At 48.0% G+C, this 23722-nt stretch overlaps 1 protein-coding gene across 1 annotated transcript in view; it reads left to right on the top strand.

Moving 5' to 3' along the window:
* Window positions 1–243: 243 nt before the first annotated feature.
* Window positions 244–23722, top strand: part of Gat (GABA transporter) — a 103019-nt gene continuing 79540 nt past the window's right edge. Inside the window, exons 1-2 of the mRNA XM_071666852.1 lie at window positions 244–691; window positions 22698–23338. Coding sequence (XP_071522953.1) covers window positions 23017–23338 — 322 coding nt within the window. The 5' untranslated portion in view covers window positions 244–691; window positions 22698–23016. The remainder of the gene's footprint in view (window positions 692–22697; window positions 23339–23722) is intronic.

Consider the following 23722-nt stretch of genomic DNA (forward strand, 5'->3'; position numbering starts at 1 on the left):
TGGCAGCCCTCTCCCGCCCTCACCTGACCCCCCAAACACTTCTTAAAACCCGTCATTAACACGTCTCTAATGGACTTACAAGCAGGGGACCTCATTGAAAGATAGTGTGACCGCGCCCTCGAGAGTGACGTGGCGCGGTGGATTGGCCAGGCGGAGGCAGCGCGGGCCGTGATTGGTCAGGGGGTCGGCTGGTGCCAAGGCATGGCATGGTGGTTGCGGGCCTTGGGCTGTGAGGGGGTGCCTAGTGTGTGTTGGCACTTCTAGTGGGTAAGTCAGACCCAGGAGTGTACCGGGAGATGGACTAACCAAAACTATACCCACCTCAGTTCGAAGCTGGTGATGGTGGCCGAGCAAGGCGTCGTCGAACCGGGGACCTGTTAACTACAAACATCACAGCGCCGACCGACCACCTCCTTCACACGTCGTCCCTCTCTCACACACACACACATCCCTCCTCCAACCACGAGAGCCACACGCTCAGCCTATCTTTCTTTCATTCAGTGGGGGCGCGCGCGCCCATTTTTTCCCTCCCCTTCCCTCCCTTCCCTCCTGCTGTAAGTGCAACCCAGAGACTCGCTCACGCACTCGTCGCCGCGCCTCCCCCGCGCCCCCGATCCATGCGGACGGGCAGACGCTTCGAAGTCATTCCAGGCCATACGAAGAACCGGCGCTCCACCACTGGACTCGCTCTGTGAGTATTCCATATTGACCCTCCTCCTCGCCAGTGTGTACTAACTCTCTCTCTCTCTCTCTCTCTCTCTCTCTCTCTCTCTCTCTCTCTCTCTCTCTCTCTCTCTCTCTCTCTCTCTCTCTCTCTCTCTCTCTCGTTCAGGGAGGTGATTTCTTTTGATTTTTCCAGAATGGGATATTCTCTGGTATTTTCTTATTCTGGACTGACTAGAGTGATCCCGGCCCTCCAGCGTCTCAAGGGCCGAAGGTTTCCAGGCTCAAAAAGAGAATATTCCAGTCATGTCGTCTCAAAGATGTTGAGAACCAAAGATCCAGACATATAATGAGATGGTCTCATCCACTCAGACAAGCGGAAGTAAAGAAACGTTGAGCATAGACGCCAGTCTAGGTTGGCTGGTCGGCTGATTTAGCCTTTAAGGCTTATCGTCTACCCAGGGGGCATTATAAGGCCCTGGACGTCAAGTTATAAGACCAACAGTCGAACTGGACGCCTTTCTCCAGGTCTTCGTCCAAGGCCATCAGACACTCTTTCACAGCTCACACACATGGTCCCTAGATTGAAGATGTGGTTATGTATATATTATAGCAAAATTACCACAAGAAAAATGCATTTTTGTTTTCAAGGGCCTTCCAGTGGTGTATGGTGTAGTGCAATTCTCTTAAAAACACATTCCAAAGAGAAATGGCTGATCTCGATCCTTCAAAAGGAGAATGTTCAAAAGATGCTTGGCTTACTGCTGTACTACATGTGTTCATCTTTAAAGACTAGATGGTGTATTGCAAATCCTAAAACACACTTTTTACTTTAAAGTTGTGTGGTTTCTGGCATACCTTCAAAAGATGGATGGTTTCTCGCAATCCTTCAAAAAGAGGAGTTAATCAAAATGACTGGCTTATTACGATCCTCTTCCAAAGAAAAAAAGAAAAAGAAAACTTAAAATATGATTGGTTTATTATGATCCACTTTCAAAAGAAAGTCCGATTTGGTTTACTGTGATCCTGCTGCAGCTTGGAACTCGCCTTCCCCTTTCCCTGGTTACCGAGAGAAGTGATCATGTTCTCTGTTCTTCTTCGGTTCAGCTGTTCTTCAGGCGCCAGGAGAGGAACATGCATTTTTTGATCTTACGTTTCGTTGATACGGTTTTTGATTGGATTATTATTATTCTCTACTTCAAGATTCATACCATGACTTGATTTCCAATCTAGGTTGATGTCAACAAAGCTCTGAAAACGGTCTCGATTAGAGAGAGAGAGAGAGAGAGAGAGAGAGAGAGAGAGAGAGAGAGAGAGAGAGAGAGAGAGAGAGAGAGAGAGAGAGAGAGAAGAATTTCGTCTGCTTGTAACAGCTGATTCGTCCTTGGCCGAGGAAAACGTGTGGTGGTGAGTTGTTTATCCTCCTACTTCTTAAAACGGTTGTAATCCCCTAATCTTGCTTGTTGCGTAAGGGCTGGGCTGTGTCCTTCAGTGCTCCCGAGACCGTTCATGCACTCACGCTTTTGGGAATTTGAGCTGAGATCTTTACCTCCCTTTATACAAGCCACATTGCTGTAGAGAACCCTGGAACGCTGGTGTCATTGAGGCAGTTTCTTGTGTTTTGATGGTACGGTTCTTGGAACGTGTATGTTGAAGACGAGGACAATTAAATTTCACATTCCAGCTGGCCCTTTTCAGTTCTGGAAGATGATTGTTATATTCCAGATGGTACTTCTTCGGTTCTTGAAGTTAATTTCTATATTCTGGATGGCACATCTTCAGCTCTGATTAATACAGACTCCAGTTGAATCCATTTGGCTCCATCGGCCGTACAAGGAAGGTATTTATGGACCCACTCTTTTTTTTTTTTTTGATTTCCTGGACCCAAGCATAAGGTTCCAGAGGGATGTCTGACCTCAGTTCCACTGGGAACTCGAAGGATCTAAATGATATCTTGGGTCTGTTATTGTTCGAACATGTCTCACCGGTGTTCTTGGTTCCTACCAGAAGCTTTTGAGGGTTTTTCTTTAAGAGGTATTCTTCAGTCGACCAGATGGTGGTGGTGGTGTTGAGTACTCAATGTTGTCTTTGGTTCCAGGCGAGAATCGGAGGTGTCCATGGCGCTCTGGGTGAGAACAAAACTTCCGGATTCATTGCCCTGACTAGCATGATTTGGAGCACTGCAGGTTATTTTCCTTAGCGCTCTTTCATGTGAGCAGAGTGTGTGAGGCCAGACGGCGCTCTTGGACTGAACACGTCGTTTGATGGTTCAGTCGACATCCAGGCTTCCTACTGGTGCCCCTGGCCTGGAAAGATACTCTGAGGTTCCATGGTTGGTCTGGAAACCCTCCACTTCCTGTATTTCCATTTCCAAAAGGTGGAACAGGAGAAGGAGCCAAGCGAGGAGTGCCCATCCTCCTCGAAGGCTCAGGGCGAGTCTTCGTCAGGTCCCTAGCGCTACCTCGCTAACGCGAGAAACGGCCAGTTGGTATGAAAGGAGTATTATATACAAAGTACATAGGAAGGTCGGCTATCTTCACTTACTTAGATCCCGCGCATCGCTGTGACTACATAACATATATAATGTATAAAGAATACATAACATATATAATGTATAAAGAATACATAACATATATAATGTATAAAGAATACATAACATATATAATGTATAAAGAATTTTTCACTATATCTTAAGTTATTTTTCTCTTCTTCATTATTTTCCACAATATTTTTCAGCAGTGAACTTCAGCCATGGGATATCGTATGTTTTGTTGGGTTCATCAGTATCTCTGGGAAGTAATTATGGGTCATAATGGATGGTTGGGATGGTATGGGACTGTACCATCACCAGTCCAGTGGTGCTGGTGGATGGTTGGAATGGTACAGGACTGTACCATCACCAGTCCAGTGGTGCTGGTGGATGGTTGTGATGGTACGGGACTGTACCATCACCAGTCCAGTGGTGCTGGTGGATGGTTGTGATGGTACGGGACTGTACCATCACGAGTCCAGTGGTGCTGGTGGATGGTTGGAATGGTACGGGACTGTACCATCACCAGTCCAGTGGTGCTGGTGGATGGTTGTAATGGTACGGGACTGTACCATCACCAGTCCAGTGGTGCTGGTGGATGGTTGTAATGGTACGGGACTGTACCATCACCAGTCTAGTGGTGCTGGTGGATGGTTGTAATGGTACGGGACTGTACCATCACCCAGTAACGGTGTCTCGTCCAGTCACCAACTCCTGGTTCCCTTGATGTATTACCCAGTTTATAATTAAAAACATAATTACATTACATTATAAATTATTTACTCCCAGTACGATAAATGTGATGGATAAAGACCCGATATTTATTTTGAATATTTTATGATGTACGACCCACAACTAACCCAAGCTATTAGGTTGAATATAGTAATATGAATGATGATAATTATAGTAATGATGATGATACACATTTGATTGAATGACCGTAACACACACACACACACACACACACACACACACACACACACACACACTGGCGTACGACCCATCACCCATCGTGAGTGAGGCTGTGTGTGTGGGGGATGAGGTACAGTGGATGCGTGTGGGAACAAGGCAGAGTCGGCCTGGCCATAATGAAGTGAACTGTGTCATTGTTTCTACTTAAACCTCTTCCTCGTCCAAGGTCGTAAAGTGGCTTGCTGGTCGACCACACCACCTCTCTCCTCAGCGACCCCAAGCGTCTCTGAAGCAGTTCGTTAAGATGTTCAGTCATGTTTCGTAATCATTTTTTTTGTTTCCTTTTCATTAATACGATTCGTCGTATGGATTCTGGATGCTTGTACGTACGTACGTACACTCACGACTCAACGACCCTTAAGGCGTAATGACCCGGAAGTTGACCTGTATCCACACGGGGTCTGGTCGTACGCCAGGTTCAATCGTACGCCAGGCCATCGTAAGCCAGGCCATCGTACGCCAGGGCATCGTACGCCAGGCCATCTTACGCCAGTCCATCCTACGCTAAATGGTCGTATGGACGTAAGGGGGAAGGGGGTCGTAAAGTCGTGTTGGGGTAGTAACGCAGGCTTACGACACGAGGCCGTGGTACGTATAGCTTCACCTGATGGCGTCTTAGGGCCCGTCGTAAGCTGGTTACGACAACCCACGTCCAGTGACGGAGGGGAGGAGGCTGGGTTAGGTTAGGTATAGCGTCACCACTGGGTGAACCTCATGATACAACTGTCTCGGCTATACCACTAGAGAATGTAGTACACTGAAAGACACAATTGTACCACTAGAGAAAGTAGTACACTGAAAGACACAATTGTACCACTAGAGAATGTAGTACACTGAAAGACACAACTGTACCACTGGAGGAAGTGGTGCCCGTACCACTAGAGAAAGTAGTACACTGAAAGACACAACTGTACCACTAGAGAAAGTGGTGCCCTTAAAGACACAGTTGTACCACTAGAGAAAGTGGTGCCCTTAAAGACACAGTTGTACCACTGGAGAAAGTGGTGCCCTCAAAGACACAGTTGTACCACTGGAGAAAGAAGTACCCTCAAAGACGCAGTTGAACCACTGGAGAAAAATGTTATCCCTAAAGACACAGTTGTACCACTGGAGAAAGAAGTACCCTTAGAGATACCACTGTACCCACACGGGTTCGAATCCTGGGCGTGGCACCACAGTCGGCCCACATCTATCCTAGGTGTTCATCCTCCCCTTCGGGGCTGGTCGATAAGTGGACACCTGGCCAAATCCTCCCGTTGCTTCTGTTGATGCCGAAAATATCACACTCCCGTTGTTCGCCTGTTCTCGCTCTGAGGACAATCTCAACAGGTTATCTCGGGCCGTTCTAAATATAACGCCAATATGTCGTTGGCGCCAATATAACGCCAATAGGTTCTTGGCGCCAATATAACGCCAATAGGTTCTTGGCGCCAATATAACGCCAATAGGTTCTTGGCGCCAATATAACGCCAATAGGTTCTTGGTGCCAATATAACGCCTATATGCTGTTGGCGCTAATATAACGCCAATAGGTTCTTGGCGCCAATATAACGCCAATAGGTTCTTGGCGCCAATATAACGCCAATAGGTTCTTGGCGCCAATATAACGCCAATAGGTTCTTGGCGCCAATATAACGCCAATAGGTTCTTGGCGCCAATATAACACCAATAGGTTCTTGGCGCCAATATGACGCCTGTAACCCACACCTGCTGGGCGGGAAACTGGGCGCCATTGCGCCAGACCTCCCAGCGCCCGCTTGCTGCGCTGGGACGTAAACATAATGCTCTTAGGGGACTGCTATGCGCTCAATGTAGCGCTTGTCCTCTGCTGTCATAATGCTAGGAGGTTAATTTTATGCTCTGTGTAGCGCTGTTAGGCTACTGTTATGCTCAATGTAGCGCCAGGAGGAGGCTATTATTATGCTCAGTATAGCGCCAGGAGGCTATTATTATGCACAGTATAGGGCCAGGAGGCTATTATTATTCTCAGTATAGGGCCAGGAGGCTATTATGTTGCACAGTATACCGCCAGGAGAGAATTATGCTCAGTCTAGCGCGAGTTAATATTATGCTTGGTATGTAAGAGGCTATATTACGCTCATTAAAGAGCAAGGAAGTTATCATTACGCTCAGTATAGGGTCAAGAAGCTATTATTATGCGTAGTATATCGGCAGGAGGCTATTATTATGCTCAGTATAGGGCCAGGAGGCTACTATTATGCTCAGTGTAGCGCCAGGAGGCTATTATTATGCTCAGTATAGGGCCAGGAGGCTATTATTATGCTCAGTATAGGGTCGACGCTATTATTATGCGTAATATATCGACAGGAGGCTATTTTTACGCTCAGTATAGGCTCAAAAGGCTATTATCATGCTCAGTATAGCGCCAGAAGGCTATTATTATGCTCAGTATAGAGCTAGGAGGCCATCATTATGCTCAGTATAGCACCAGTAGCCGACTTTTGCAAGGCGTCAATATTTCGCGTTTTTCCGTTGCTCTGGTACTAACGCAGCCCCTGCTGCCGTTGCTCTGGTACTAACGCAGCCCCTGCTGCCGTTGCTCTGGTACTAACGCAGCCCCTGCTGCCGTTGTTCTGGTACAAACGCAGCCCCTGCCGCCGTTGCTCTGGTACTAACGCAGCCCCTGCTGCCGTTGCTCTGGTACTAACGCAGCCCCTGCTGCCGTTGCTCTGGTACTAACGCAGCCCCTGCCGCCGTTGTTCTGGTACTAACGCAGCCCGTGCTGCCGTTGTTCTGGTACAAACGCAGCCCCTGCCGCCGTTGCTCTGGTACTAACGCAGCCCCTGCTGCCGTTGCTCTGGTACTAACGCAGCCCCTGCTGCCGTTGCTCTGGTACTAACGCAGCCCCTGCCGCCGTTGTTCTGGTACTAACGCAGCCCGTGCTGCCGTTGCTATGGTACTAACGCAGCCCCTGCTGCCGCTGCTCTGGTACTAACGCAGCCCCTGCTGCCGTTGCTCTGGTACTAACGCAGCCCCTGCTGCCGTTGTTCTGGTACTAACGCAGCCCCTGCTGCCGTTGTTCTGGTACTAACGCAGCCCCTGCTGCCGTTGTTAACAACGCCAGTAACCTGTTTCTAACGGCGTGTGGATATGCCCTCCCCAGCCCGCTTCTGTACGCGGTAGATTTTCACAGCAGTACAAGACTCTTTTGAGTTATCAAGCGTAGATACTGCGCTGTGATGCGTAGATATAACGCTGTTAAGCGTAGATATGGTACTGTGATGCGTAGATATAACGCTGTTAAGCGTAGATATGGTACTGTGATGCGTAGATTTAGAGCTGTGATGCGTAGATATAACGCTGTTAAGCGTAGATATGGTACTGTGATGCGTAGATATAACGCTGTTAAGCGTAGATATGGTACTGTGATGCGTAGATTTAGAGCTATGAAGCGTAGGTATAACGCTCTTAAGCGTAGATATGGTACTGTGATGCGTAGATATTGAGCTGTGAAGCGTAGGTATACCGCTGTCATGAGTAGATGTATAGCACTATCAAGCGTAAATGGATAGTGCTATTAAGCGTAGATATAGCTCTTTCAAGCGTAGACTTTGCGCTATCAAGCTTACATATAGCGTTATAGAGCGCAGATATAGCGTTGTCAAACGTAGATATAGCGTTGTCAAGCGTAGATATATGATGCTGTCAAGCGTATATATAGAGCTCTCAAGCGTAGACTTAGCGCCATCGAGCGTAATATAACACCATTAAGCGCAGATATATACCGCTGTCGAGCGTAAGTCAATATAGGACTGTCTTGTCTCTCGTCTAGCGTAGTTAAGCGTAAACATGGCGTTGTAGGTCCGTAGGTTTAACGCAGTCACACCCGTTGGTATGATTGCGTCAGCGCTTCTGTTGTGCGTAGACCCAACGCCAGCACTTCTGTTGTGCGTATACCCAACGCTGGGACTTCTGTTGTGCGTATACCCAACGCTAGGACTTCTGTTGTGCGTATACCCAACGCTGGGACTTCTGTTGTGCGTAAATACAACGCCAGCACTTCTGTTGTGCGTAAATACAACGCCAGCACTTCTGTTGTGGTCGTAAGTTGTGTTATTTTAATCCGCTCGCTGTCCTGTTATACCGTTGTAACGCCTGTATCGTTAAACTGTACCGATGTATCGCCTGTATTTCTTTATTGTAACGACATCACTGCTGTATTGTACCGCTGTAACGCCTCTGTAGCAGTGCTATACCGCTGTAACGCCTCACAGCTGTACTGTAACGCTGTAACGCCTCACAGCTGTACTGTAACGCCTCCACAGCTGTATGGTAACGCTGTAACGTCACAGATGTACTGTATTGCTGTAACGCCTCCACAGCTGTACCGCTGTAACGCCTCCACAGCTGTAGTCGCCATTAATGGTCATCAGTAGCTTTATGTACCATTGTACTTTAGCTTTAGGTATCAACACCATAGCTTTAGCTGATGGTACCTGAGCGTTGGCCGTGGTCACTTAGCTTTTGGCTGATCGGACCTAAGCTTTACCTTTTGGTGCATTAGCTTTGGCGTATAGTACTTTAGCTGTGTGTGTTTTAGCTTTGGTTGACACCGTCTCGGGTTTGGATGGTGGTAGGTTGACTGTGGCTATAATGACACTTTAGCTTTAATTGTAATTGTCTGAAAATTAATTGATTTTATCGAAGGTTTTGTTCGCTTAGTTCTTAGCTTCGACCAAGGTATCATAGCTTTGGCTGATAGCATCATATATTTAGCTGGTATAGTAGCTCTTTGGTTTTATTTGACGGTACCTTAGCTTTCCCTGATAGTGCCTTAGCTTTGGCCAATGGTGCCTTAGCTTTGCTTAATGGTGCCTTAGCTTTGGCTGATCTTAGCTTTGGCTGGATATTGGTGCTTGGTGTTTACCGATAGAATTAATGGCGTTTTGTTTACTCTGGCAAAGATTATAATGCTGACTGTTCGCCAGGAAATATGAACGCTGGCAAAAAAAAAAAAAAAAAAATATATATATATATATATATATATATATATATATATATATATATATATATATATATATATATATATATATATATATATGGTATTGTTCGCTAGCAAAAATAAATCGGCAGAAATACGTTAGTTTAGCGTTCGTCAACAAAGATAATGGTTATTAATATTATCTGGCAAAGATGATAGCGTGTAATATTGATCGCCAGCAAATTTGTGGTCGTGGAGCGTCTGGCAACAAAAATGATAGTGTATGGTGTTGGCTACCAAAAATAATAGCGTTTAGTGCTCGCTAGCAGAAATAATAGCGCTTTGTTTTCGCTAGCAAACACAATAGCTTAGAGTGTTCGCTGGCAAAAATAGTTGTGTTCAATATTTCCGAGAAAAAAGAGAATAATGGCATTTAGTATTTTCCAGCAAAAATAATAGCGTTCAATGTTTTGTCAACAAAAATAATGGCTTATGTTATTCGCTAACAAAAATAACAGCATTAATGTTCGCGGTCAAAATAACAGCATTAATGTTGGCTACAAAAATAACGGCACTTATGTTGGCTAACAAAAACAACGGCATTTAATGTAGGCTAACAAAAATAATGGCGTTTTGGGGTTCGCAGGCAAAATAATAAAAGCCTCTTGGTATTCGCTGGTGAATTCAAACCAGCCGAACATTTCGCCCCCACGTCATCAGGCAACTCCTATGTGCCGTGCGGTGATATAGACGTAGTTATGTGAGGTCCACGGCATCGATGTGGTAGACATTTTGACCGGAACTGGAAGCGTTACGGCGCCATATTGGCGGGAGGGGAGCGCTCACACCAGCGGACGCACATGGCTGTGAGCGATCACTCCGGCCAGCGAAGGAGACGCGTGGCGCTCTTTCTTACGGCCGCCAGCATCGGAGGCGTTCGGGCCTTAGCGCAAGGCCCTTGATATGTGACCCTTGAGCACGACGGCCTGGCCCTTAGCCTGATTCTTAAAGAGAGAGGTCAAAGGTTATACCGTTAATAACAGAGGACTGAGCCTTAGAGGCAATATCCTCACTTGGCCTCCTTCTCTGTTCCTTCTTTTGGAAAAAAAAAAAAAAAAAAAAAAATATATATATATATATATATATATATATATATATATATATATATATATATATCTGAATATTTGTTGAGAATATCTGAATATTCGATGAGAATATCTGAATATTCGATGAGAATATCTGAATATTCGTGGAGAATATCTGAATATTCGTGGAGAATATCTGAACATTCGTTGAGAATATCTGAATAGTCGTTGAGAATATCTGAAGTCGTTGAGAATATCTGAATATTTGTTGAGAATACCTGAATATTTATTGAGAATATCTGAATATTTGTTGAGAATATCTGAATATTTGTTGAGAATATCTGAATATTTGTTGAGAATATCTGAATATTTGTTGAGAATATCTGAATATTTGTTGAGAATATCTGAATATTTGTTGAGAATATCTTAATATTCGTTGAGAATACCTGAATATTTGTTGAGAATATCTGAATATTTGTTGAGAATATCTGAATATTTGTTGAGAATATCTGAATATTTGCTGAGAATATCTGAATATTCGTTGAGATTATCTTGTTATTCTTAGTGGAATATTTGGAGGACCCTCACTGAGGTAGTGTAGTGACAGGTGTTACAGCCATTGGTTCCCGGATACGTAACACCGGGTCACAAGAAGGGGGTTCCCAGCCCTCCTAGGACATAACACCGGGTCACAGGAAGGGGGTTCCCAGCCCTCCTAGGACATAACACCGGGTCACAGGAAGGGGGTTCCAAGCCGTCTTGGGACATAACACCGGGTCACAGGAAGGGGGTTCCCAGCCCTCCTAGGACATAACACCTCATGACGTAGCTGCCTCAGCTAAATGGGTTCGTTGTTTAGCTGACTCACTGACTCAGTGCCTGACTGAGGCTGGCTGGGTGGCTGAGGATCTGCCCAGGTGTCTGAGAGGGTGACTGGGTGACTGAGAGTCTGGCTGGGAAGCTGAGAGGTTGGCTGGATGGCCGAGGGGCTGACTAGGTGGCTGAGAGCCTATCTAGGTGGCTAAGGGGCTGGCTAGGTGGCTGAGGGGTGGCTGGGTGGCTGAGGGGCTGGCTGGGGGAATGGGGCGCTGGCTGGGTGGCTGAGAGGCTGGCTGGGGAGGCTGAGAGGCTGACTAGGTAGGCTAAGAGCGTATCTGGGTGGCTGAGAGGCTGGCTAAGAGGCTAGCTGAGGGGCTGGCTGGGTGGCTGAGAACCTATGTGGGTGGCTGAGGGGCCGGCTGGGTGGCTGAGAGTCTGGCTGGGTGGCTGAGGAGCTGGCTGGGTGGCTGAGGAGCTGGCTGGGTGGCTGAGGAGCTGGCTGGGTGGCTGAGAGTCTGGCTGGGTGGCTGAGGAGCTGGCTGGGGAGTCGGGTGTCATAGCTGTGTCTTATTGACTGAGTGACACTTGACACAGCTTCCCCCAGCTTGTTGCTCCGCTGGGGCGTCATCATCGCAAGTGTCACTGGTGCCCCCGGAACAGCTTCACCCAGCTTGAAGCTTGGTTCATGAAGCTTAGTCAAGCTTTGCTCAGGGACGGCTACATCGTCACAGACCAACAAGCTGAACTTGGCTGTCACCTGTTGTCTTATCCTCCCTAATGGTACCCCCTTCCCCCCCCCTCCCCCTTCCTTCCTTCCTGGCTTGTTGTCCTTGTTTACAAGTGTACTCTCGAGGGTAGAACTGTCTTTGTTTACAAGCTGTGATGTATTGCCGTTGGCAGAATTGCTCTTGTTTACAAGCTGTGATGTGGTGGCGTTGTTAGAACTGCCCTTGTTTACAAGCTGTGATGTATTGGCGTTGGCAGAATTGCTCTTGTTTACAAGCTGTGATGTGGTGGCGTTGGTAGAACTGCTCTTGTTTACAAGCTGTGATGAGGTGGCGTTGGTAGAACTGTCCTTGTTTACAAGCTGTGATGTGGTGGCGTTGATAGAACTGTCCTTGTTTACAAGCTGTGATGTGGTGGCGTTGGTAGAACTGCTCTTGTTTACAAGCTGTGATGTGGTGGCGTTGGTAGAACTGCTCTTGTTTACAAGCTGTGATGTATTAGGGGGTTGGTAGAGCTAATTTGTTGTTTACAAACTCTGGTATGTTCCCTCGAGAGTAGATCTGTAAGATATATTTTTCACGTATAGCTGTTGTTCGTAACCACTTTAGCTGACCACAAAGCTAAATCGTCAGATGTTTAAACAGCCCTTGAAGTTAGCTGTCACATCCAGACACACAGTAAAATGCTAAGGTCGTAAATGCATGCGTCATTGTCTTGAATGGCGTAAAGCTAAGGTCGTAAATGCATGTGTAAATGTCTTGAGTGGCTTGAGTGTGACAGTGGGCTGGCTGGGGACACACTGGGTATATTTTCAGTGGGCTGAGTGTGTTGTTGTTCTTGTGTCTGTTATTGTGTGGGAGAATCTCTGAACTGATTGTGTTAAGGCAATTTGGTACAGTTTTATCATTGCTTTGTTTACGAACAAATTAATGATTTTAAGTATATATATATATATATATATATATATATATATATATATATATATATATATGTATATGTATACTTATTTGTCGTTTCCTGCATCAGTCAGGTAGCGCCAGCACCAGACGAAGAATAACATGCATTTACCATTTTCTTTACAAGATTTCCTCTCCGTTTTCTTTACTTACCCTTATGACATATTTACCTTCATGACGTTAGCTTTTCTAAACCCCGGATCCTCCACTGCCAATACCCTCGTTAGGCCTCGTTAACAAGCAGTTCACCTGTGGTCCCAGTGGTAGTATATAAGTGTTTTAGTGAGCTCCTGAAGTGTAAAGTGGTGAGTGTGTAAGTGTAAGTACAGTTAAGTATAGTGGGTACCGGAGAGGAGTAATAAAAAGACGAAGGGAACAGTGGTAAAGTTGGATAGGTAAAGACAGCATCAGTAAAGGAATAGATAGATAGAGGAATAGATAGATAGATTATTGATCAATAATGACCAGGTAATAAGAAGGAAAGATGGCTCAGTAAAGTGACAGTTGGTCAGCCCTGGGCACATTTGGAGTGTAGTTTGTAGGGCCGTCTTAAGTCACACGTCTTTGGAGGATAGAAATAGTCTCACTCTTTCGCGAACCTTCGAAGAACCCTTGTTTCGTTGGAGCCTCGAAACATTTCCTCACGGGGCCTCGAGCCAGTTGCAAGTGAAGCCTCGACTCACTATCTAGTGAACCCTTGAATTATAGTCTCGTGAAGCCTCGAGCCATTGGCAAGCGGAGCCTTGACTTAGTGTCTTGTGAGGCTTCGAACTGGTGTCTCGTGAAATCTCGAGCCATTGTCAACTGAAGCTCTGACTCATAGTTTCGTTAACTCTGAAAACGTCCGAAATGGGGTTATAGTTAGGTTTCTTTGTGGCTCAGGAAGTCGAAACTTGACACTAAGAGATATTGAACGATAGTTTCAGTTTTTTATACCAGTTTCAGCCGTACTAGCTAAACCATTCGCCGACGAGAACGAAACGAAGCGTTACGAACGGGTGGTCAGGCGGAGAAGCCGAGAAATGACAGAGCATTACGGACTGACGGATAGACGTAGGTGGACCCGACGTATGAGGTGCGGTACGGCTGTACAGAAGGATCGGGACGGGAAGATCATTACGGACGGACGGACGGACGGGCGTCAAGCCCCCCCCCACAAGTACCGTCCGTGGCGCAGAAGCCGTCGCCAGACAGCAAGTGTACGGCGTCTGAGGCGGGTCGGGTGTTCGAGTGTGGCCACAGATACAGCCCACCTGTGTCACACACCTTATTTGTTGACACCTGTTCTTCCCTCCCCTCTCCCCCTCCCCTCTTCCCCTCCCCCCTCTCCCCTCTCTCCCCCCGCTCTTCCCTTACCCTCAGCCCCACAATCCCCCCCAAAAAAACCAGGAGCCTTCCCCACCCCACCCCCTCTCTCTCTCTCCCCTCCCCTATTCCCCCCCCCTCCCCCACCAAACTCTTATTGGTCTTCTCTTCCCTCCCCCAACCCCCCCCCACTAACACGTCACTGCCCTGCCCACAGCCCTTAGCATCGTGCCCACAGCCCTCAGTACCTTACCCACAGCCCTCAGTAACCTCCCATAATCCACAGTCCTCTACCCACGCCCCTCAGTACCCTCCCCACGCCCCTCATTACCCTCCCCACGCCCCTCATTACCCTCCCCACGCCCCTCATTACCCTCCCCACGCCCCTTATTACCCTCCCCACGCCCTTCATTACCCTCCCCACGCCCCTTATTACCCTCCCCACAGCCCTCACCACCCTATGCATGCATATTCAGAAGCCTGCCAACAGCCCCACATTACCCTGCCAACACCCCCACATTACCCTGCCAACACCCCCACATTACCCTGCCAACACCCCCACATTACCCTGCCAACAAGACTCAGGATCCTGCCATCACCCCCACAGGACCTTACCAACTCCCCAAAATAGCCTGGCCACACACGTTTCTCCCCCCTCCCTTCTCCCCCACACCCACTCCACGTACGTACCCACAATATTTCCACCCCCCCCCCCCACACTTTCTCTCGCCCCCTCACCAAACTATCTGGATTATTTTGGAGATGTTGGCAGAGGATCTGCCTAACATAGCTGCTGGCAAGCAGGCGCTGTGCCACCGCCCGCCCCCTCCTCAACCCCCTCCTCCTCAACCCCCTCCTCAATCCCCCACGCAGCAGCAGACCGTATGATGGGGATGGTGGTGATGGGGGGGTGTGGAGGGGGCTGCAGGCTGCCCATGTGGTGATGGGGCGCGGGGGGGTGAGGGGTGGTGTGTCTGGTGCTAGCCTGGGGAGAGAGAGAGAGAGAGAGAGAGAGAGAGAGAGAGAGAGGGGGGGGGGGGAGCCACGTCAGCTGTTGCCGTAACCAGTCCCCGCCATCGTTCATGACGTCACGACTAGTAGATATGTTGCTGTGCGAGAGATCACCTCAACCAACCACAGGCCTCACACACCCTCCACGTACAGGAGGGTGCGAGGCGTGCAAGGGATAGAGTGAATTGGAACGATGTGGTATACCGGGGTCGACGTGCTTGTCAGTGGACTGAACCAGGGCGTGTGAAGCGTCTGGGGTAAACCATAGAAAAGTTCTGTGGGGCCTGGATGTGGAAAGGGAGCTATGGTTTCTGTGTATTATACATGACAGCTAGAGACTGAGTGTGGACGAATGTGGCCTTTGTTGTCTTTTCCTGGAGCTGCCCCGCTGGGGGAGGGGGGGGGATGCTGTTTCCTGTGTGGCGGGGTGGCGACGAGAATGGATGAAGGCAGCATGTATGAATATGTACATGTGTATATATGTATAAGTGTATGTATGTATACGTTGAAATGTATATGTATGTATATGTGCGTGTATGGGAGTTTATGTATATATATATATATATATATATATATATATATATATATATATATATATATATATATATATATATATATATATATATATGTATATATATATATATATATATATATATATATATATATATATATATATATATATATATATATATGGGTGGGTTGGGCCACTCTGTTTTTTTCCTTGCGCTACCTCGCTGACGGGGGAAACAGCGATTACGTATAATGAAAATAAAGAATAAATAAACAAATATATATATATATATATATATATATATATATATATATATATATATATATATATATATATATATATATATATTCTGTATAAATGATTGGCCCATCACCTAACTCATTCTCCGTCTCACTTCATTGATTCACCTAGCCATCAACAAACACATCTCCACCTGGATGTACAGATGAAGCACAACACAGACGTATCTCCTCCTCCTCCTCCTCACCCCTCACACACACACACACACACCCACACACACACAGTCGACTGATCAGCTCAGACACAACCACTCACCCTCAGCACACATCGTGGGACACGCCCAGGCTCCGAACCACACCGTCACTAACCAAGCCACTGAGAAATGAGTGACAGAAGAATGGCCCTCTGCTTCCTGGACACATTGGACGCACAGGGATTATACTCCGGCGCAAGTCAAAGATCCCCGCTTACCTCACCAGTCCACACCTCGGCTCTTGAAGAATCTCTGACCCATTCCAGTGACGTTCCTCCTCCCAAAGAACACAGCAACGGACGGGGGGAAACGCTAGTCCAGAAATCATCCACAGACCAACCTCACCTCTTAGGCAGGAAAGCCATGAAAACTCGACATGAAATACCGTCCAGAAGCAGCTGATCCACAACCCTTCATTCCCACAGATACAAGCAGTGTAATTAATGCCTTCAAGAACCCTCGTCATACAGACCCTGATAATATATCCAACTTTTACACAAAACACTATGACCCACTTACTGTCCAAGCTCTGACAAACATCTCCTCCTGGCTATGCAACAAAAGTCTTTACGTCTGGAAACTTACCGACATAATACTAGTCCTAAAACCCTCCATATCACCCAACCCTGTGTCCTCCCTCCGCCCTGTATTACCTCGGTCCTCAGTATCCAAACTCTTGTGACAAATTATCCACCACAGAGTCAGACACAACACCTCACTCTCACCGGCACAGCGTTACTTCAGACTCAGGTGACACAACACCACAGAAGGTACTTGAGACTCCATCCTCGACCACATTTCAAATGTCCCTGGTCAATTTCCACCACCCGGCCGCCACGGTAGTCACTCACACTTGTTTCCCATTTGACACATTTAAACTCTACAATGAAGTTCCCCAAGATGCAGTATGCTGTCTCCAACCCTCTTTCTAGCTCTTCCTAGAAGGCCATCCGTGACCTATAGCTGACCCCATCGTGAAGGTCTTATCATATACAGACCATCTCACAGTCACATCACAACACCTTGACACTGCAAGAGCAACGCCAGATATGCAGAGAGAATTGGAACTCTGGGTCGTCCAGCAGAGAAGGTCTGCATTTTACACAAATCACTACGTAGCTTCAGGAAGACATGAATCCAGCTCACACCATTCTAGGCATCACATGCAACACACACACACACACACACACACACACACACACACACACACATGACATTCAGTCCCCACACGAAGAACATCATAATCACAAAATAACACGTTGAATAAGGCCCTCGGAACACTAACTGGCACGGAAGGTGCGTAAGAAAAAGAGTCCCTCAACATTCTCTGCAAACAGTTCATCCGCTCCATCCTAAATCACGCCTCACCCCCCTGGTCCGCAACCCTCTCTAAAACAGATATTAACTACAAACCACACAAAAATAGTGCTTTGAAAACAATCCTGACTGCTTAGCAGCCACTAACACACTCGTCATCTACACAGTGAAATAAAGATCCTCCTAGTTCAACCCTGCGTCAACATATTGAGCACTCAGTCCTGCGCAACAACACCAGACCCCTCCCACCCAGGCCACACTGTAGCTAACCACCAACCCCCAACATGGAAATAATACGCTTACCCCTGCTTCTCATTCCTTACTTCCATAACCTCTACTCACACTTCCTCCCACACTTCTCCCAACCATCAACTATGGCAAAGATACACTGAAATAACCCGACCAGCGCTAAACAACCGACGACCTCCCAACACAGTCTTAAACTCCCAACTCACCAGACATATTGTACCCATCAGAAACCACACTCCCTAGACGAAGGCGGGTCACACCCTCCCACGTACATTATGGACCATATCATAACAACACTACACACAGTGATTCAGCATGTCCCAAGACCCTTGATGGCCACCATGCAACAACCATAACGAGGACATTAAGCACTTTAATGCTCAGTTGCCCTGTTCTCTCCGCACACACACACACACACACACACACACACCATCACTACACTTTATGGTCTTGACCGGTGGACGTGGAAAGCTTCTACGACGCTGCAAGAACCTCAGACAGAAGGATAAGATCACTTTTCACCTCTGGGCGTCGAGGGATCGAACCCCGGCCCTGCCTCGTGATAGTCTGGTATGCTACCATTGGATATATATATATATATATATATATATATATATATATATATATATATATATATATATATATATATATATAGTCTCCATTTCTTACGTCTTTCTTCCATCTTTCCCATCATAAAAATCGTCTCCCATGTCTGCCCATCTCCATTAAATCGCGCCTCGTCTTTTATCTTCCTCTCCATAGCCCACCTTTAAACACAATTTATATATATATATATATATATATATATATATATATATATATATATATATATATATATATATATCTATTCCTTTTTTTCCTTTGCTCTTCCTTCCCCTCCCTCCCTCCCCATCTCCCCCGGGGAGCAGGGTGAGGGGGGGGGGGGGGTGTTCCCGGGTCTGGTCATTAATTGCTGGTAACAGGATGGACCCTATTATCTGACCCGTTTCGGGGCATCACAGAGCCACTCCACCACCGGCCCTTAAGCACTCCGGCCCCGTGTCGCCGCCCCTTCAAACACGCCCTTAAGTGCACTGCCTCCTCACGCCCCCCTGATGCCCGAGCTAACACCGTCCCATCCCGGCCGTTTAAGCCCCCATTTTTTTTTTCTCTTCCTTAATAGCTCTTGGGAACACCACACGGTAGGTGTCATATGACACGCAAGGGGGTGTCATATGACACACGGCTACTCTGGGTTTTTTTTTTTTACGGTGTAAGGAGAGAGAACCTGTTGTTAGGGTGCGTATGTGTCATGTTGTGTCGTGTTCAGCTGATGATAATGTGTCATGCAAGACGGATGATGGCAAGAAATGTACTGACATGCATGATTTATATATATATATATATATATATATATATATATATATATATATATATATATATATATATATATATATATATATATATATATATTGGAAAGGATCACAATTTTGCGCGTGATCAAGATATTCCTGAGTCCACGGGGACTCATAGGAATATATATATATATATATATATATATATATATATATATATATATATATATATATATATATATTTCATTCTCGATCGCCGTTTCCTGCATTCGCGAGGTAATGCCAGCAACAGTCGAAGAGAGGCTGCGTTTGTTCACACTCAGTCTCCAGCTGTCATGTGTAATGCACCGCAGCTCCCTCTCCACATCCAGGCCCCACAGACCTTTCCATGGTTTACCTCAGACGCTTCACATGCCCAGGTTCAATCCATTGATAGCACGTCGACCCCGGTATACCACATCGTTCCAATTCACGCTATTCCTTGCACGCCTTTCACCCTTCTGCATGTTTAGGCCCTGATCGCTCAAAATCATGTTCACTCCATCCTTCCACCTCCAGTTTGGTCTCCCACTTCTCCTCGTTCCCTCCACCTCTGACACATATATCCTCTTGGTCAATCTTTCCTCACTCATTCTCTCCATGTGCCCAAACCATGTCAACACACCCTCTTCTGCTCTCTCAACCACGCTCTTTTTATTACCACACATCTCTCTTACCCTTACATTACTTACTCGATCAAACCACCTCACACCACATATGAACAGTGTGGATGTCTAGAGCGTTGGAGGAGCGCTGATGTTGGTAAAGTTTTGGTGTAGAGTGTTGGTGTTGGTGAAGTGTTGGTGTATGGTGTTGGTGAAGTGTTGGTGTAGGGTGTTGGTGAAGTGTTGGTGTATGGTGTTGGTGAAGTGTTGGTTTAGGGTGTTTGTGGTGGTGGTGAGGTTGGTTCATCTTGCCCCCTCAGTCACCACCTTCACTTGAAGACTGCAGGTCTGCCCTGGAGGAACTACTGCCTCGGTTCAAGTGGGACTTGAAGACTGCAGGTCTGCCCTGGAGGAACTACTGCCTCGGTTCAAGTGGGACTTGAAGACTGCAGCTCTACCCTGGAGGAACTACTGCCTCGGTTCAAGTGGGACTTGAAGACTCCAGCTCCACCCTGGAGGAACTACTTACGAAAGACGACAGAGACAGTGACTTACATAAACATATTCATTGCGAAAGACTCACAAAAGTATAAGTTTTCTCGCCGCGAAAAGTATTCAAAGTTTTATTCCGTCTGTGAGTGGATGGTTTATGTGAGAGGAGGAGGAGGGGGAGGAGAGGGGGAGGGAGGGACTAGAGTAGAAGATGGGGGATGGGATGGGGTCCCGGGGGCTCTGGTGGTGGATTAGATAAACCTTAAAACAGTCGATGAAAGGTGGAAGGCCAGGAAGGGGTCGGGGGGGGGGGGGGGGGTTGCGTGGGCTGCGGGGGGGGGGGGGATATAACCCGCCCAACTTTGATTCTTCCCGCCCACATCGACCCCCTCCCGCCCACATCGACCTCCTCCCCGCCCACATCGACCTCCTCCCCGCCCACACAACCCCCCTCCCGTCCACATCATCTCCCATCCACTTCGACTCCTCCCGCCCGACTTCGATCTGGGCCCTCCTCCTTGTCCTCCTCCTCCTCCTCCCCCTCCTCCTCCTCCTCCTCTCCTCCTCCTCCACCTCCTCCTCCTCCTCCTCCTCCTCCTCCTCCTCCTCCTCCTCCGGAGGGATCGTCGTCGCGTCGGGACCCGGTGTTGTGGCGCGCCTCGCCTCCTCCACTGCCGCCGAAAATCCCCACAAGGCGGGAAGGCCGCATCTGCGGCGACCGACGCGTCGGCTGTGCAGAGCAGGGCAGAGCAAGGTAGAGCAGAGCAGAGCAGGGCAGAGCAAGGTAGAGCAGAGCAGAGCAGGGCAGAGCAGGGCAGAGCAAGGTAGAGCAGAGCAGGGCAGGGCAGAGCAGGGCAGAGCAGAGCAAAGCAGAGCAGGGTAGGGCAGGGCAGGGCACAGCAAGGCAGAGCAGAGCAGGGCAGGGCAGAGCAGGGCAGAGCAGGGCAGAGCAGAGCAAGGCAGGGCAGAGCAGGGCAGAGCAAGGCAGGCAGAGCAGGCAGAGCAGAGCAGAGGCAGAGCAGAGCAGGGCAGGGCAGAGCAGAGCAGGGCAGAGCAGAGCAGAGCAAGGCAGGGCAGAGCAGGGCAGAGCAGAGCAGAGCAACGCAGGGCAGAGCAGAGCATGGCAGAGCAGAGCAGAGCAAGGCAGGGCAGAGCAGAGCAGAGCAAGGCAGAGCAGAGCAGGCAGGGCAGAGTAGAGCAGGGCAGGGCAGAGCAGAGCAGAGCAAGGCAGGGCAGAGCAGGGCAGGGCAGAGTAGAGCAAGGCAGGGCAGAGCAGAGCAGAGCAAGGCAGAGCAGAGCAGGGCAGGGCAGAGTAGAGCAGGGTAGGGCAGATCAGAGCAGAGCAAGGCAGAGCAGAGCAGGGCAGGGCAGAGTAGAGCAGGGCAGGGCAGAGCAGAGCAGAGCAAGGCAGGGCAGAGCAGGGCAGGGCAGAGTAGAGCAGGGCAGGGCAGAGCGTCTCGCCCTTGTGACCGTCTTCATGGAGAATCCTGAGGAGTCTTGGGCAGTTCGAACCTCACCCTTAGCGTCCCAAGTCACTCCTCTCTCTCTCTCTCTCTCTCTCTCTCTCTCTCTCTCTCTCTCTCTCTCTCTCTCTCTCTCTCTCTCTCTCTCTCTCTCTCTTGGACAATCACATGTTTACCAAATGGCGTCCTAGCTTCGTCTCTTCGATGTATATCAACTGACTTATATTTCTCTCCTGTGTCTCCCCTGATGATGATGTGATTATTACACGAAAGTGCACTTGGAAACTTTTCGTGTTTCATTTTCCCCGTGGACTCATAGGAATATCTTGATCACGCGCAAAATTGTGATCCTTTCCAGTACACACACGCACACACACACACACACACACACACACACACACACACATATATATATATATATATATATATATATATATATATATATATATATATATATATATATATATATATATTATCCCTGGGGATAGGGGAGAAAGAATACTTCCCACGTATTCCCTGCGTGTCGTAGAAGGCGACTAAAAGGGGAGGGAGCGGCGGAGAGAGGCTGGAAATCCTCCCCTTTCGTTTTTAATCTTCCAAAAGAAGGAACAATAGAGAAGGGGTCCAAGTGAGGATTTCCCCTCAAAGGCTCAGTCCTCTGTCCTTAACGCTACCTCGCTAACGCGGGAAATGGCGAATAGTATGGAAAAAAAATATGTATATATAATCATTAAGTCTTGAACGGAAATGATCTCTTAAGTCGTGCCTGCAGAAGGCACCGTGCACTTGAGGTGTACTGTAATGCATTTTGCTTGAGCCAGGGAGGGGAAAAATATATACGTAGGTGTTATTGTCACTGATTGTATTATTATAGAGATGTATTCACTCTTATTGTATCCGTATATTGTAGTGGAAATTCATGTTGTATGGTGGTGTTGTTATATGGTTGTATGACTGTGTGGTAATATATATATATATATATGCGGGTGTTGTATGCTGTATGGTTGATGTTGACTGTTGTATCACAAGTACTGCATTATATCTATACAATTGTTGTATGCTGTATGGTCGATGTTGACAATTGTATCACGTGTTGTATTATATATATATATGCAGTTGTTGCATGGTGTATGGCTGGCGTTGAAGGTTTGTGGTCTAATACTGGGGTTTCTTTCTGTCTTGCAGGATCGAGTGACAAGACGAACCACAGTTCCCCCGACCGCATGCTGTGAGACGTTCTGTGGGACCTGGGCGGCCACAGCACCAACACACACACACACACACACACACACACACATACACACACACACAGCACACACATCCCTACGACTGACACCATCACAGCACACGGCTCACCACCACCACCACCACAGCCCCTCACTACTCCTGCCACAGCGCCACAGCAGAGGGAGCGTAGAGCCACACCCAGCACACGTGTAGCCCAGGGCCACAGACCCCAGCGGGCACCATAACAGACGAGGACACACCCCCGCAGCCCCCCGTCATGGAAAGCGACGAGAAAAACAAGAGTAAGTCTGCCGGCGGCGGCGGAGGAGGAGGAGGAGGAGGAGGTGGCGGAGGCGGAGGTGGTGGCGGAGGCGGAGGAGGAGGCGAAGGCGGGGGCATGGAGATGACCCAGTACGGCTTGAACGGCACCTCCCTCCCGCAGACGCCCAACGACGCGGGCCAGCTGGCCATGGAGAGCGAGACGGCCCTCAGGGGTACGTGGAGCAACCACTTGGACTTCATCCTCTCCCTGGTGGGCAACGCCATTGGCATCGGAAACGTGTGGCGCTTCCCCTACCTGTGCTACAAGAACGGCGGAGGTGAGTACGTACGTGGCTCCCAGGGGTGAGTGTGGGCTGTCTGAGTGAGTCATTGAGGTCCTCTACCTCCGCTACAAGGATGTAGATGAGTACGTGGCTCCGGAGGGTGTGTGAGTCAATGAATAAGTGTGAGATCGTGAGTATGATGGATTATTTCTCCACCTTTGGGGGGACCCGTATGTTGAACATTGTCCTCCGTCATAGGTTTTTTGAATTTTGTATGTTGTCCACATTCACAGTATGATCAGATCACCTCTCACTCTTTTCTCTTCCAGGTTGAACAAATTTATGACCTCTAACCTCTCACTGTAACTCACCTCACTTCATTTTTTGAGGTAACCACCTCCGTTGTCCTCGTCTGGACCTTCTCTATTAGCTCTTTGT

The sequence above is a fragment of the Panulirus ornatus genome, chromosome 11 (assembly GCF_036320965.1).
Source record: "Panulirus ornatus isolate Po-2019 chromosome 11, ASM3632096v1, whole genome shotgun sequence".
NCBI lineage: Eukaryota > Metazoa > Arthropoda > Malacostraca > Decapoda > Palinuridae > Panulirus > Panulirus ornatus.